Here is a 15,887-nt window from a genome sequence, read left to right on the forward strand (position 1 = left end):
ATTTCTTATTGTAACTTACAAAGTATTTTATTCATGACAACAAATTGCATGACAAATGATAATAAACCAGATTCTAATATTTTGATTATGATGAATCAAAAGACAATGCAAACAACAATGGTTAATGTTTAAAAATAGTATATGCAGTAGTTTACAAGTAATATATACTCCCTTTAAGGCAAAAACAAGCACATGAAGAGTGTTTCACATATGGCTGCCAAGAGGAATTAAAATTAGATTAAAAGCAAAGGCTTAAAATGTTGACAAAAAGAGTAAGGCTGAGAAATGGGAGCACTTCAGAAATCAAGAAAGGAAACTAAAATGATAGCAGGTTAATGTGAAACCTAAAACATATTATAGGAGCTCCTATAGATTGTTAGCGACGTGCATTAATTTAAACTGTAATTTTTAACAGATTAAATTGGCAGACATTATATTAAGGCATGAGTAAGCATCAGAGGAAGTATACTCTGGTTTATCTTCAGCTTGTCGATATCCTTTGCCTCATCCTAAAGAAAGAAGTATTTTTTGTCTGTTTTAGGGAAGAAAGCACTGAAAACTTAATGTGAATGGTAGAGCTGTATATGTCCAGATTAAATGAGGAATTAAAATAATCAGCATTTGTAAGAAACTAGTTTTGGAAACTAATGGACATTAAAAACAATTACTCCCCTGGATCAATTGACCTGCCCTAGTAAAGGTACCTGCTAGTGCATTCACTATCTCCACAGGAACCTCCTTTGAAAGTGACCTGTAGAGATAATGAATGCTCTGGCATTCACCTTAAAATTCCACAGATACTTGAACAGTTTCCACAAACCAATAATAAAGAGAGAGGGGCAGAGGGGAAACAAGGACCAGTTTTCCTGATGTCAAAAATAGGGAAATTGTTGGAATCTCTTAAGGATGTGGTAATAGAGCATCTAGAAAATAATGACATGGGAGATAATGAAATTTGTCCAATATTGAGAGTTAACCATAAGGACACCTGGGATAGGAAGCTTGTCCTATTAACTACACTGAAGTTGTATTTAGTTCAGATTTCTTGCTTGGAAGTTTTTTTTTGATATTCCATACAGAGTAGCACAGTGGCCCAGGTTCAATCCTAATCTCCTGGGGAGGTGGGTGGGGGGGAGGAGTGTCTATGTGGACTTTGTGTTCTATGAATGTGTGCATTTGTCGGTATTAAATATAATAAGGGTGGGGTGGGGGTGGGGGAGTGGATGGTCATGAGAAGGTTGGGAAAACAAAAAGTGGAACTGATGGATTTGTGCAAATGCGTGGCAGGTGTAGAGTTGATGGGCCGAAGGGCCTGTTTCCTGCTGTAACTTTCTATGATACTTACCTGATGATGAACAGAGACTAGCACAGCAGACATTGTGCTCTGTCCTCTCTTTTCAAAGGTCACTTACTAATATATGGAAACCTCTCTTCATCTCCATTTTCACCAGTGCTATAAGAGATTAGAATCTCACAGATTCTTAAGTTAGAATGCTGAAATGGAATTATATCACGTTACAACAGATACTCAAATGGTCCAATTTTATTTTAATTGTTGTAGAAATAAAATTCTGTGGCCTATTACTCAAACATTAATTGACAGTTTTTGACAGAGACAGGCCATATTTTTTTGAATCGTCCACAATTACTTCAGTATACCACGTGAACATGAGCAAACTCTACCTGACGGAAACAAATAAACATCAGTAACAGAGTCTATACAAAATCAACCAGAGACAGAGTCAAGCACTCAAATATTTAAATAGTGGCTGATCAATCATTGGAGGATTCAATACACTGTTCAATCCAAGCACTGAAACATTCACAGTAGTACATTAACTGAAACACAATAGGCAATGCTTCAAGTAAAATCCCTGTTGTGCTGCAGTTACTAAGTAAATAAAAAATGTTTTAGAGATGATAGAGTACAGGTATTTTCTTCAAAACAGCATTTGATGCACTACATAGCATGCAATAATAGCTGTACAAACTAGCCAGCCAACATTGCCATTGCTAGAATAAACAGAATTTGGGGAAGACGTAGTTGACATTAGATTTGTAATTTGTGACTTGGTGGGCATTTCTATGTAGGTATCCAGATTGATGCTGCAATAGTCTGGATTAACACAGGTGTCCAGTTCAGTGATATAGTTCTCTATATCACCAACCGATTCACAAGTCTGCCCTGCATAGCACTGGCAAATAAAATTTTCAGCAAAGAAGATTATATCTTCAAAAGAAGCTTGTCCTATAACTATGTATCCTTTGTTGGTTCTCCTTATTCTGAAGTTCGCAGGGTTCAAATGCAGGTAATGAGCAGAGTCCCAGACCTTCCGCACACACCGCCCTTTGTTGAGGCACAGTATTTTACTGCAGAGCTTGGCTGCAGATGTCACATTAACAATGTAAGGATTCAGGACTTCTTTAACGTAGTTATCAACGGTCAAACACACCAGCTGTAAGATACAATTACAAAAGATTTCTCCCATGTTTAATTATGACAGACTATTCACATATAGTTACTAAAATAAGCAGAAGTATCTACTTATTCATCATAAATCATTCAGAGAAAAGTTATCCCCTTGTTATACAATAATTTAATCAGACTGAACAAACTACCTATTTGAGTCCTGTCAAAGGGGTCTCGGCCTGAAATGTCAGCTGAACTTTTTTTCATAGATGCTGCCTGGCCTGCTGAGTTCCTCCAGCATTTTGTGTGTGTTATTTAAGCTAGCTATTAATTTTGTTGCTATATTGGTTAAGTTTCCTCATATGCTAAAATGCATGACTTAATTTTTTCCACAATAATATTTAAATCAGCTTACTTCTGGGAACTTTTACTGATGGCATGAATGATACAGAGCACTCATACAGGAACAGTATATTGTAATGAACACAAGACATTTTACAGTGGGACTTAGCAGACGTCTGTTTGGCCTAGTTCAAGGCAATGGAGTCTGGAACATAGAGCTACCTACAAGCAGGTCTCCCTCAAGAACTCTACTCAGCTTTGCTACAAGTTTAGGCTTCCCACTACCAAACCTCAGCCTAATCACCTATCCACTATCCTTTTACAATCCAGTCCCTTATCAGAAACTGGCAGTGATTCTTTTAACACCTATTGAAACCAAGCCAACACTCAGGCCTTGTTACTCCATGGTCAAGGTCTTGTTACTCTATGCCATCACAACTGAATATCTGGTCTGCTCTCTTCCATCAGGATCTCACTTGCAATTCTTCTTTTCCCCTCACGAGGGAAGAACAGGTTGAAAGAGGCAAGACCTTTGTGGGCAAGAGGCTGATTCTATTCTATACAAAACCTGTAGCTTGTGAATAATTGAACACTGCGTAGGATATCCAGCTCTTACGACATGTTGGCGTTAGGCTTAGCACTTGGTTCTTGCTTTGGAGCATTTAAGCCAAATGCAATATACCTTCTGCTGTATTAAAAGAAGTATTAATATTGAAGTAGTAAAATGGATTCAGCAGTGGCTGGATGGGAGGCGCCAGAGAGCAGTGATGGATAACCGTTTGTCAGATTGGAGGCCGGTGACTAGCAGTGTGCCTCAGGGATCTGTACTGGGTCCAATGTTATTTGTCATATACATTAATGATCTGGATGATGGGGCAGAAAATTAGATAAGTATGCAAATGATACTAAGATAGGTGGAGCTGTGGATAATGAAGCAGGTTTTCAAAGCTTGCAGAGAGATTTAGGCCAGTTAGAAGAGTGGGCTGAAAGATGGCAGATGGAGTTTAATGCTGATAAATGTGAGGTGCTACATTTTGGTAGGACTAATCAAAATAGGACATACATGGTAAATGGTAGGGCATTGAAGAATGCAGGAGAACAGAGAGATCTAGGAATAATGGTGCATAGTTCCCTGAAGGTGGAATCTCATGTGGATAGGGTGGTGTAGAAAGCTTTTGGTATGCTGGCCTTTATAAATCAGAGCATTGAGTATAGGAGTTGGGATGTAAGGTTGAAATTGTACAAGGCATTGGTGAGGCCAAATTTGGAGTACTGTGTACAGTTTTGGCCACCGAATTATAGGAAAGATGTCAACAAAATAGAGAGTGTACAGAGAAGAATCACTAGAATGTTACCTGGGTTTCATCACCTAAGTTACAGAGAAAGGTTGAACAAGTTGGGTCTTTATTCCTTGGAGCGTAGAAGGTTGAGGGGGGACTTGATAGAGGTATTTAAAATTATGAGGGGGATAGACAGAGTTGACATGGATAAGCTTTTTCCATTGAGAGTGGGGGAGATTCAAACAAGAGGACATGAGTTGAGAGTTAAAGGGCAAAAGTTTAGGGGTAACATAAGGGGGAACTTCTTTACTCAGAGTGGTAGCTGTGTGGAACGAGCTTCCAGCAGAAGTGGTTGAGGCAGGTTCGATGTGGTCATTTAAAGTTAAATTGGACAGTTATAGGGACAGGAAAGGAATGGAGGGTTATGGGCTGAGTGCAGGTCGGTGGGACTAGGTGAGAGTAAGTGTTCGGCATGGACCAGAAGGGCAGAGACGTTCAGCATGGACTAGAAGGGCCGAGATGGCCTGTTTCCGTGCTGTAATTATTAGATGGTTATATGGTTAGCAGAGGCCAGTTTGATGATTCAAAAATGATACCAAGTCCTGTGTAACCATATTACCACATTAACCCACTGCTGAAATTGGGAAGAAGCCTAACCCCAAATAACTGCAGTACAAATAATGCACCTTCATCTCAAAAATTATCAGACTTCAAATATATTTACCCTTGTTTCTGTCATATTCAAACTGCCCCATACAACAAACCCAGCTGTTCCCAGAGCAGCACTTTCCCCAATAGTGTGGAGAAGATCAATCTGTAAAGAGAAAGTTCAAAAAGAAAAAGTTATGCTTTAAATTCCGTCAAAGAAAATATTTCCATATACATCACCCAGAATACTTTTGTTTTAATCTTTCTGCATTTTGTAACTCATGGCAAATTCTTCCATTTACAAAGCAACTCAAGGCAATTTACAAGGTACATTAACAAATGTAACACCCTGGTAAAGGTTTCACTGCTAACATTATAGAGTATTTCACATAATGGTCTTTCTGTAGAAGCAGTGTTTAGGTTATGGTTAGAGATAACGGGTGCTTCGGAATGCGAGCTGTCCAATCAGAGGAGCGGTTTTTTTTTGTGTACCTGACAGCGGTGTGACCTTTGGTCTTTGTTCAGCAGGGAATGAAGAGAGAAAACGCTGGAGTGAACCAACTGCTCACACAAACCAGGGTTTGGGTGGGAGAGATGTCCCAATCTCACGGATTTGGCAGGACCGAGTGTGTATTCCCCAGACTTACGCAACCCAAGAAAACAGGGGTTTCACAAAGGAAACATGCAGACAGATGACCAAACGTTTGGTCAAATGGATTTCCAAGAGGTGTTCAAGAGGAAGGAAAAGTAGAGGTTAAGATTCCGTAGTATTGCAGAGCTTAGGGATTCAGCAGCTGAAGGTACTAACACCAGTTAACTCTGGGAATGAATAAGAACAGGTGGTTGTTTTGAAAGGTTCCAGCTCAGAAGGATTTTAAAGAAACATGCGAGTCATCTTTGAAAGGTGAAAACAAGGAAGGCAATTTTAAAATCAGGAGTTACTATAGGTGATGAGGGATGACTGAAATGTTGTGGGTGGGATAGGACAGAAAATACCTCATGATCTCATTTACAGAGAATTGAACAAATTGCAGTGGAATAACTTCTTCCCAAGGTAACACGGGTGTGGCAGAATGTTTCAGCAGCAGGTGATCTGAGAAAGGGCTGGACTGTTATGAAGGAGGAAATGAGAGAAATTAATGAAACCAGGAGGGAAAGGAACTTAATTTGCTATTTGTATGGGTGCATCACCGACAATAATGTTTAACCTATATGTACTGACTACATCAGCCACTTTCTTACTGACATGCCACAAACGTTCGGCACAGACTAGATGGGTCAAAGGGCCCATTTCTGTGCTGTACTTTTCTATGATTCCATGACCAGCCCATATGATAAACATACAATGGATGCAAAGTTTAAACTCAACCAGGGGTCACATGTGACATCCAGCTGTGAAAGGTCTTTTTCCATTATTGGACAGTGGCCAGCAAGAGGGAAGGAATCACTCACTTAGGACTGAAGGACTAGCTTTTGATCTTCCCAATGTTTATGTCTGTTCACCCAGTGCTTAATGTATTTTAGTAGTTAATGCTTTGAAATTGGGAATCTTGGATTTACTTTGGTAGGTAACTAAAGATTTGTCTCTTCTCAAAAGCCTGTTTCATCTTACCTCAGATAGATATTCCATGGGAGAATCAGTGAACACAGGGCGGGTGTAAACATACAGAGGAGGAGAGTACTCCTGGGCAGAAAGTACTGCCACACGCTTTGCTTCTTCGATACGGTGACGTACAAACTTAGCAGCAGCGACTGAATCTCGTAGTGTTGTCTGCAGATAAATGGATGGGAAAAGTGCTGTGCTTTCATTCCAAAGCCAGAGAAGTTCATTGTTTCTTGCTATTTCAATATCAGGGCATCTCCCTGTGTAGTTAACAACTGAATCCTTGTAGTTGTAATTATAACACTCTGGGTACAAGTAATATCCCCATAAGTGATTTGGTCTTAATGATTTACCCAACTTTAAAGTTGCTAACATTAATTCTCTTGCATGTTCTTCAAATTCATTCTTGGCAATCTCAGTTGCATCTTTCATATTCATTAGATCATTTTGTTCCATAACCAGCTTGATAGATTTTATTCTGTAAATATCTTTCTGGTCCCAATTTCTTATCCACTGTGGCCTCCAGTTTTCCCAGTTTATCACTGCTAGTCCAGGATTCACATCTGAAGGAATATAGTGCTGAAAATCTTCCTTCGTCTTTAATAGGTGATGGTATAAAGACACCAGCTGAGGTAAGCCACCATTAAAAGCTTCGTTAGTCAACTCATCATAATATGGATAATAGCCAAGTCTGTTGTGGTAGAATATTGTGATCTGTTGTCCTGTAGCGGATTCTAAGGGGCTGCCAACAACTTCAAACAGGCTCAAATCTATTGTTATACCAAATCGACTGTCACATAATTCAGTGGGTGCATTCCACAAAGCAGTGAAGGGGGAGATCTTGTTCAAGAGATGCACAGTTTGAGGTAATGGTTGACTGAGGCAGCTGGAAGCAAGTAGAGTAAACTGTATAATTGCTATAGAGAGACGGTTGTTGTGGCTGCATTTAAAGTTATGGCACCTCATTATTGCATCAAGATACTGTATCAAAGAAAACAAAAGATTTTTATTGCTAAGTAATTGTAGCAGCAAACTGTTTGATATCAACTCTAAAGGCATATTGAAATCCTGTTATTCTAAGGGGAGGAGATTTAACTTATAAAATAGAGGGGCTTTGATGGAACTCTAGATTTGTGATGACTTGAACCATTAACTACTTCTCTCCCCACAGATGCTGCCTGACCTGTGAGCATTTCCAGAATGATCTATTTTCATTCTAGATTCATCATACCTTCTTGCAAGTCCATGCGTCAGCTGATTGATTTATTTTACCTGGAGGCATTATGGGTGTCACTGAATAATAAGAAAGGTATGATCACGTTAATGGGGCTACAGTGTATTGAAGACCATCTAACAGTCTGAGGGATTTAGAGAAACAGGTTTGTAGAAATTGCACACTGTTGCAAGAAACACAAGGTTGTTATAGTAGGTGATTTTAACTTTCCACATATTGACTGGAATCCCATACTGTAAAATGACCAGATAGGATAAAGTTTGTCAAATGTGTTCAGAAAAGTTTACTTAATCAGTACATGGAAGTCCCAACAAGGAAGTGAGCAATAATTGATCTGCTATTAGGGAATGAGACAGGGCGGGTGTCAGAAGTTGTGAGCTATTAGGGAATGAGTCAGGGCGGGTGAGCACTTTGCATCTAGTGATCTCAATGCCATTAGTTTCCAAGTAAATATACAAAAAGGTAGGTCTGGTCCTCAGGTTAAGATTCTAAATTGGAGAAAGGCCAATTTTTTTTAATAGTATCAGAAAGGATCTGGCAAGTGTGGATTAGGACAGGCTGTTTTTTGGCAATGGTGTACTTGGTAAGTGGAAGGCCTTCAAAGTGAAATATTGAGAGAACAAAGCTTGTATGTGCCTGTCAGAATAAAAAGTAAACGTAACAGCTGCAGGGAAACTTGGTTTTCAAAAGATATTGAGGCCACGGTTAGGAAAAAAAACAGGTGCATAGCAGCTACAGGCAGGTAGGAACAAATTAGATGATTATGGAGGACGAGAAATGCAACAGAACACTTAAGAAAGACGAAGGAAATCAGGAGGACAAAAAGGCATGAGGTTGCTCTAGCACGCAAGGTGAAGGAGAATCCTAAGGGATTCTACAGATATATAAAGAGCAAAATGATCACAAGGGACAAAATTGATCCTCTGGAAGTTCAGAATGGTAACCATGCGTTGAGTGAAAAGAGATGGGAAAGATCTTAAATGCATTTTTTGCATCTGTATTTACTCAGGAAATAGACAAAGTCTATAGAAGTGAGGCAAAACAGCATCAACTCCATGGACTATACAGATTACAGAGGAGGGAGAGTTTGCTGTCTAGAAGCAAATTAGAACATAGAACATAGAATAGTACAGCACAGTACAGGCCCTTCGGCCTACAATGTTGTGCCGACCCTCAAACCCTGCCTCCCATATAAGCCCCCACCTTAGATTCCTCCATACACCTGTCTAGTAGTCTCTTAAACTTCACTAGGGTATCTGCCTCCACCACTGACTCAAGCAGTGCATTCCACGCACCAACCACTCTGAGTAAAAAACCTTCTTCTAATATCCCCCTTGAACTTCCGACCCCTTACCTTAAAGCCATGTCCTCTTGTATTGAGCAGTGGTGCCCTGGGGAAGAGGTGCTGGCTATCCACTCTATCTATTCCTCTTATTATCTTGTACACCTCTATCATGTCTCCTCTCATCCTCCTTCTCTCCAAGGAGTAAAGATCTAGCTCTCTTAATCTCTGATCGTAATGCATACTTTCTAAACCAGGCAGCATCCTGGTAAATCTCCTCTGTACCCTTTCCAATGCTTCCACATCCTTCCTATAGTGAGGTGACCAGAACTGGACACAATACTCCAAGTGTGGCCTAACCAGAGTTTTATAGTGCTGCATCATTACATCTCGACTCTTAAACTCTATCCCTCGACTTATGGAAGCTAACACCCCATAAGCTTTCTTAACTACCCTATCCACCTGTGAGGTAACTTTCAGGGATCTGTGGACATGTACCCAGAGATCCCTCTGCTCCTCCACACTACCAAGTATCCTGTCATTTACGTTGTACTCTGCCTTGGAGTTTGTCCTTCCAAAGTGTACCACCTCACACTTCTCCAGGTTGAACTCCATCTGTCACTTCTCAGCCCACTTCTGCATCCTATCAATGTCTGTCTGCAATCTTTGACAATCCTTTACACTATCTACAACACCACCAACCTTTGTGTCATCTGCACACTTGCCAACCCACCCTTCTATCCCCACATCCAGGTCGTTAATAAAAATCACGAGAAGTAGAGGTCCCAGAACAGATCCTGTGGGACACCACTAGTCACAATCTTCCAATCTGAATGTACTCTCTCCACCACCACCCTCTGCCTTCTGCAGGCAAGCCAATTCTGAATCCACCTGGCCAAACTTCCCTGGATCCCATGCCTTCTAACTTTCTGCATAAGCCTACCGTGTGGAACCTTGTCAAATGCCTTACTAAAATCCATATAGATCACATCCACTGCACTACCCTCATCTATATGCCTGGTCACCTCTTCAAAGAACTCTATCAGGCTTGTTAGACACGATCTGCCCTTCACAAAGCCATGCTGACTGTCCCTGATCAGACCATGATTCTCTAAATGCCTATAGATCCTATCCCTAAGAATCTTTTCCAACAGTTTTCCCACCACAAAAGTAAGGCTCACTGGTCTATAATTACCCAGACTATCCCTACTACCTTTTTTGAACAAGGGAACAACATTCACCTCCCTCCAATCCTCCGGTACCATTCCCGTGGACAACGAGGACATAAAGATCCTAGCCAGAGGCTCAGCAATCTCCTCTCTCGCCTCGTGGAGCAGCCTGGGGAATATTCCGTCAGGCCCCGGGGACTTATCTGTCCTAATGTATTTTAACAACTCCAACACCTCCTCTCTCTTAATATCAGCATGCTCCAGAACATCAACCTCATTCATATTGTCCTCACCATCATCAAGTTCCCTCTCATTGGTGAATACCGAAGAAGTATTCTTTGAGGACCTCGCTCACTTCCACAGCCTCCAGGCACATCTTCCCACCTTTATCTCTAATCGGTCCTACCTTCACTCCTGTCATCCTTTTTTTCTTCACATAATTGAAGAATGCCTTGGGGTTTTCCTTTACTCTACTCGCCAAGGCCTTCTCATGCCCCCTTCTTGCTATTCTCAGCCCCTTCTTAAGCTCCTTTCTTGCTTCCCTATATTCCTCAATAGACCCATCTGATCCATGCTTCCTAAACCTCATGTATGCTGCCTTCTTCCTCCTGACTAGATTTTCCACCTCACTTGTTACCCATGGTTCCTTCACCCTACCATTCTTTATCTTCCTCACCGGGACAAATTTATCCCTTACATCCCGCAAGGGATCTCTAAACATCAACCACATGTCCATAGTACATTTCCCTGCAAAAACATCATCCCAATTCACACCTGAAAGTTCTAGCCTTATAGCCTCATATAATTTGCCTCATAATTAGGGTAGATATATCCCAGTGCTTGACCAGGTGTTCCCTCAGACCCTGTGAGAGGCAATTGCAGAAATTGTTGGGGCCCTAGCAAAGATATTTAAATCATCCTTTGTGACAAATGAGGTACCAGAGGACCAGAGGATAGCCAATGTTGTTCTGCTACTTAAGAAGGGCTATAAAATAAACCAGGAAATTATAGGCTGGTAATTCTGACATCAGTAGTGGGACTGGATATATGTGCATTTAGATAGACATCAACAGATTAAGGAAAGTCAGCATGGCTTCATGCATGGTAGATCATGTCTAACCAATCTTATAGAGTTTTTCGAGGAAGTTACCAGGAAAGTGGATGAACGCAAGGCAGTGGGTATTGCTGACATGGACTCTAGCAAGGCATTTACAAGGTCCTACAGGGGAGGTTGGTCAAGAAGGTTCATTCACTCAGCATTGAAGATAGTAAATTGGATTAAACATCGGCTTTGTGGGAAAAGCCGGCGAGTGGTAGTAGATGGTTGCCTCTCTGAGTGGAGTCCTGTGACTAGTGGAGCGCTGCAGGAATTGGTATTGGGTCTGGTGTTGTTTGTCATCTATATCAATGATCTGGATAATAATGTGGCAAATCTGTGGATGACATCTGTTGTGTCTGTGCAAAACAACACATCAATTAAATAAAAGCATGCATGCGGGAGGTGGCTTTAACTGGTATGAGAGAGAAACAATGCAGGTGCAGACAACAGAACAAAATGCAGAGCTAAGGGGGGAACCATTGCTCTAACAGAAAGAGATCCATACATTACAACACCAAGTTTGGGAGTGTAGTGGAGAGTGAGGAAGACTATCATGGCATGCAGCAGGTTCTGGACCAACTGAAAAAATGGGCAGATGGAATTTAATGCAGATAAATGCAAGGTCTTGCACTTTGGCAGGACCAGCCAGGGTATTACACAGTGATACCCTAGGTGCAGTAGAACAAAGGGATCTAGGAACACAGGTCCATAATTCATTGAAAGCCACTTCATAGGTGGATAGGATCGTAAAGAAAGCTTCTGGCACATTGGCCTTCATAAATCAAAGTATTGAGTACAGAAGATGGGATGTTATGTTGAAGTTGTATAAGACATTGGTGAGGCCTAATTTGGAGTATTGTGTGCAGTTTTCGTCACCTACTTACAGGAAAGATGTAAATACATTGAAGGAGTACAGATAAAATGTACAAGGATGTTGGCAGATCTGGAAGACCCAAGAAATAGAGAAAGATTGAAAAGGTTAGGACTTTATTCCTTGGAACGTGGAAAACTGAGGGGAGATTTGATAGAGGTATACAAAATTATGAGGGGTATAGATAAGGTAAATACCAGCAAGCTTTTCTCCATTGAGGTTGGATGGGACTACCACTAGAGGTCATGGGTGAAAGGTGAAAGTTTAAGGGAAACATGAGGGAAAACTCATTCACTCAGAGTTGAGAGAGTATGGAACAAGCTGACAGTGCAAGTGGTGCACTGGAGTTCAATTTCAAAGTTTTAGATAAGTTTGGGTAGGCACGGATGGTATGCAGCCCTATGGTCCCGGTGTAGGTCGATGGGAGTAGGCAGCTTAAGTAGTTCGGCACTGACTAGATGGGCCGAAAGGCCTGTTTCTGCGCTGTATATAACTCTATATACGATATGTGCAAACATAATATTTAAAACACGCGCTTTGTCGGATCTTCGAACTTGTGAACTTATTAGAAGCCCGAAACCAAAAACGTTTTCTGCGGTTCTCAAACAGCGTGATTTAAAACTACAACCACCAAACAATATTGAAATTCCCTCACTGAATATGTTAAATTCACTCAGGCTACTGACTGGATTATAATTGATGCCCATTTTAATACTTACAGGTTACTGACATTTTTAACATATTGGAACCATCAGGAAATATAAATGCTTGGCCAGTGAAAATGACACGAGCGATTTATGCTGTGTTTCGAAAACCTTGCACACATGGGAACCCACACCACATGCTGAGCTTGTGTTTGCATCGGTGGTACACTAGCTACTCTCGTTGCCTTGGCAAAAGCAGTGCGATCACAAGACCGTAAACACATAGGAGCAGAATTAGGCCATTTGGCCCCTCGAGTCTGCTCCGCCATTCTATCATGGCTGATTCATTATCCCTTTAAGTCCATTCTCCTGCCTTCTTCCCGTAACCTTTGACGCCCTGACTAATCTGCTGCATTAACTTCACCCAGTGACTTGGCCTCCACAGCCAACCATGGCAATGAATTCCACAGATTCACCACCCCCTAGCTAAAGAAATTTTTTATCTCCGTTCTAAATAGACATCCCTCTATTCTGAGGCTGTGCCCCTCTACCACTACAGACAAAAATCCTCTCCACGTCTACTTTATCCAGGGCTTTCAATATTCGAAAGGTTTCAATGAGATCCACCCTCATTCTTCTAAACTCCAGCGAGTACAGACCCCGGTCCATCATCGCACCTGGTACGTTAAACCTTTCTTCCCAAAATTATTCTCGTAAACCTCCTCTGGATCCTTTTCAATGCCAGCACATCTTTTCTTCGATACGTAATAGGCGTAAAACTGCTCACAATACTCCAAATGCAGTCCGACCAGTTTTTCTTTAGAAAGCCTCAGCATTACATCCTTGCTGTTATATCCTAGTCCTCTCAAAATGAATGCTAACATTGTATCAAAGTTGCTGGTGAACGCAGCGGGCCAGGCAGCATCTCTAGGAAGAGGTACAGTCCTGACGAAGGGTCTCGGCCTGAAACGTCGACTGTACCTCTTCCTAGAGATGCTGTCTGGCCTGCTGCGTTCACCAGCAACTTTGATGTGTGTTGCTTGAATTTCCAGCATCTGCAGAATTCCTGTCGTTTGCTATCATTGTATTTGCCTTACCACCGACTTAACCTGCAAGGTAACCGTTAGGGAATCCTGCATAAGGACTCCCAGATCCCTTCGCACCTCTGATTTTTGGATTTTCTCCCCGTTGAGAGAATCGTCTGTGCTAGTATTGCTTTGACTAACGTGCATGATCATACACTTCCCAGCACTATATTCCTGCCACTTCTTTGTCCATTCTCCTAATCTAAGATCTTCTGCAGACTCCCTGCTTCCTCAACACTACCAGCGCTTCCACCTATCTTTCTATCACCTGCAAACTTGGCCACAAAACCATCAATTCCAGCATCCGAAATGTTGATATATGATGTGAAGCAGTTCGAATATCAGCCAACGAGAGGCGAAGGCACAATAGGTCAAAACCATTCGACAACAAAATCAAATAAGGACCACGGGTGATAATCTCTACAAACATGTTTGGAAGCTAATCATTTAGTTCGGGGAGGTCTTTTAGAATCTCACCTACACAAAATTGAAGCTCATATTAAATTTCGCTTCATTGCTGTATTTAGGTCAAAAAAGGAATCTTCCTTCTATCAGAATTGTTATAAACTTTCAAAAACTTTTATTTCTGAAACAAATGCCGCGCCTTTCAATTTGTTTGCAAAATCGGCACTTACCTTCAGTCGGCAACAGACTCCACAGGTTCTTGGATGGAAATCTCTGCGAGTGCTTCCTGTTTTCTTTTACGAACTCGTGCTTTGATTTCAGTTGGTGAGGTTTAATTGATCACCTGAAGTTCACTAGTAGATAAACAGTGATTGCCTTTGCGGCACAGCCGCAGAAAAGCTGTTGTAAAGTTAAATAAAGGTGTGCGCTGCCAACGTAATTCGACGTATTTTACAAGCTTCGGTAAACCGGAACTATCCTGAAGATTTTTTTAAAGTATCAAATTGTGACCATTTAATAGCACTTCTTCCCGTAGTCATACAATCATTCCAAATTAGGAAACATCTCCCAAATGAATCTAAAAATCTGTGTTTTTTAAAAAAAAATTCAAATGACCGTTCTTAACTTGGAAAGCATTCCTTGTCCGGTACCTTCATTTAGTTCTGCCCTGGCGGGAGACGAATCGATAGCACCAAGCAAGCCTTTTACATCTTATACATAATGATACGGAAGAGGGTGGGGAGGTGAGAGTGGGAAAGAGTCATGAAGAAAAAAAAGGTGATTATAGAGCCTGACTGTTTCCCCTCCATCGGGAAAGGGCCCTTTGTTTTCCTGCAATGAAAAGTGGTCTATTAACAAGCCAAAAGTTTATCAATGAGGGTATTTCATTTCCACTCTTCTCAAGATAAGGATGGTATTAAAGAATACAATATGTTCAAAACTAATTCACAATAGAAGCATTTAAAATAGGCAAAATTGGTTATTAGAGTGTTTTCTTAGTGTTTAATTAATGGAAACATGGAATGCAGTCTGTTTAAAATATATTATAAATGTTTTTATTATTGCTTGAGTTTCCACAAGATTTAGGCAACCAACAGATCCAACATAATCTTGATTATTTTACATGTGAAAACAAAGCAAAAGCATTCCGCATATTTGGCAGAAAGGGTAAGATTTTATAATCTGAACAAATGCTTTGAGCGCTTCTAACTTTAAAAATGGTTTGGGTGCTACGGAAGTAGAAATCTTTACTCACAATTTGCACTGTTGATAGACACTCCAGAGCCAGATGATTCTGGGACTGCAGCTGGTAACATAGTATTTTGAAGAGAATGCCATTAACATTTACCTGAGCATTTTTCAGTTTTCGTTCATATCTTCAATAAAACATAGAAAAAATAAAAATATTTACAGATATAAACAAAACCTGAAAAAAAAACCCGGTCCAGGTTTTGATAGTGAGCCTGCCTGGGTTAATTTTTTTGAGATTTCATTCATAACTGCAATTTATTTATCTTGCTCCCTTGCATCCTTCATGCAGTTAGCTCACCAAATCTCTCCTGCCTGTTTCCCAGGATTCCTCTGGATGCACTCCTTTCCTCTCATATACCAAAACTGCAGGTTGACAGGTTAATTGGCCTTTGTAGGCACCACTTAATATGTAAGGACACTGTTTTGCGACTGTGGAAATAGTTTAGCTAACGCTTAAATCTAACAGACTTCAATTTAAATCATGGCTTTTACCAAGTTTTTAGTATGTTCCAAAGGAACCTGCAGCACCGCGAAGTACTTTATTGCAGCAAATATGGTGGTCAG

At 40.8% G+C, this 15,887-nt stretch overlaps 1 protein-coding gene across 2 annotated transcripts; it reads right to left on the reverse strand.

The window, feature by feature from the left end:
* Positions 1-148: 148 nt before the first annotated feature.
* LOC140203366 (hyaluronidase-5-like) lies at positions 149-14,571 on the reverse strand. 2 transcript variants are annotated; one of them, XM_072269412.1, is made up of 4 exons: positions 14,303-14,571; positions 6,293-7,264; positions 4,757-4,846; positions 149-2,456 (listed from the first exon to the last, which is right to left on the reverse strand). In XM_072269412.1, exons 2-4 carry the CDS (start codon positions 7,247-7,249, stop codon positions 1,941-1,943), a joined length of 1,563 nt encoding a protein of 520 aa, XP_072125513.1. In that variant the 5' UTR covers positions 7,250-7,264; positions 14,303-14,571; the 3' UTR covers positions 149-1,940. The 2 variants fall into 2 exon arrangements, with proteins under 2 accessions (XP_072125513.1, XP_072125514.1); XM_072269413.1 differs by lacking the exon at positions 14,303-14,571 and adding an exon at positions 12,658-12,678.
* Between the last annotated feature and the right edge of the window lie 1,316 nt (positions 14,572-15,887).

This window comes from Mobula birostris, chromosome 9, assembly GCF_030028105.1.
Source record: "Mobula birostris isolate sMobBir1 chromosome 9, sMobBir1.hap1, whole genome shotgun sequence".
Classification (NCBI taxonomy): Eukaryota; Metazoa; Chordata; class Chondrichthyes; order Myliobatiformes; family Myliobatidae; genus Mobula; species Mobula birostris.

Bases quoted from the DNA above. Each gene is read 5' to 3' on its own strand.
- LOC140203366 (XM_072269412.1), bottom strand. From the start codon at position 7,249: ATGAGGTGCCATAACTTTAAATGCAGCCACAACAACCGTCTCTCTATA. The intron at 4,847-6,292 runs GTAAGATGAAAC...TTCTCTTTACAG, and splicing joins CCATGGAATATCTATCTGAG to ATTGATCTTCTCCACACTAT. The intron at 2,457-4,756 runs GTAAATATATTT...TGTATCTTACAG, and splicing joins TGAATATGACAGAAACAAGG to CTGGTGTGTTTGACCGTTGA.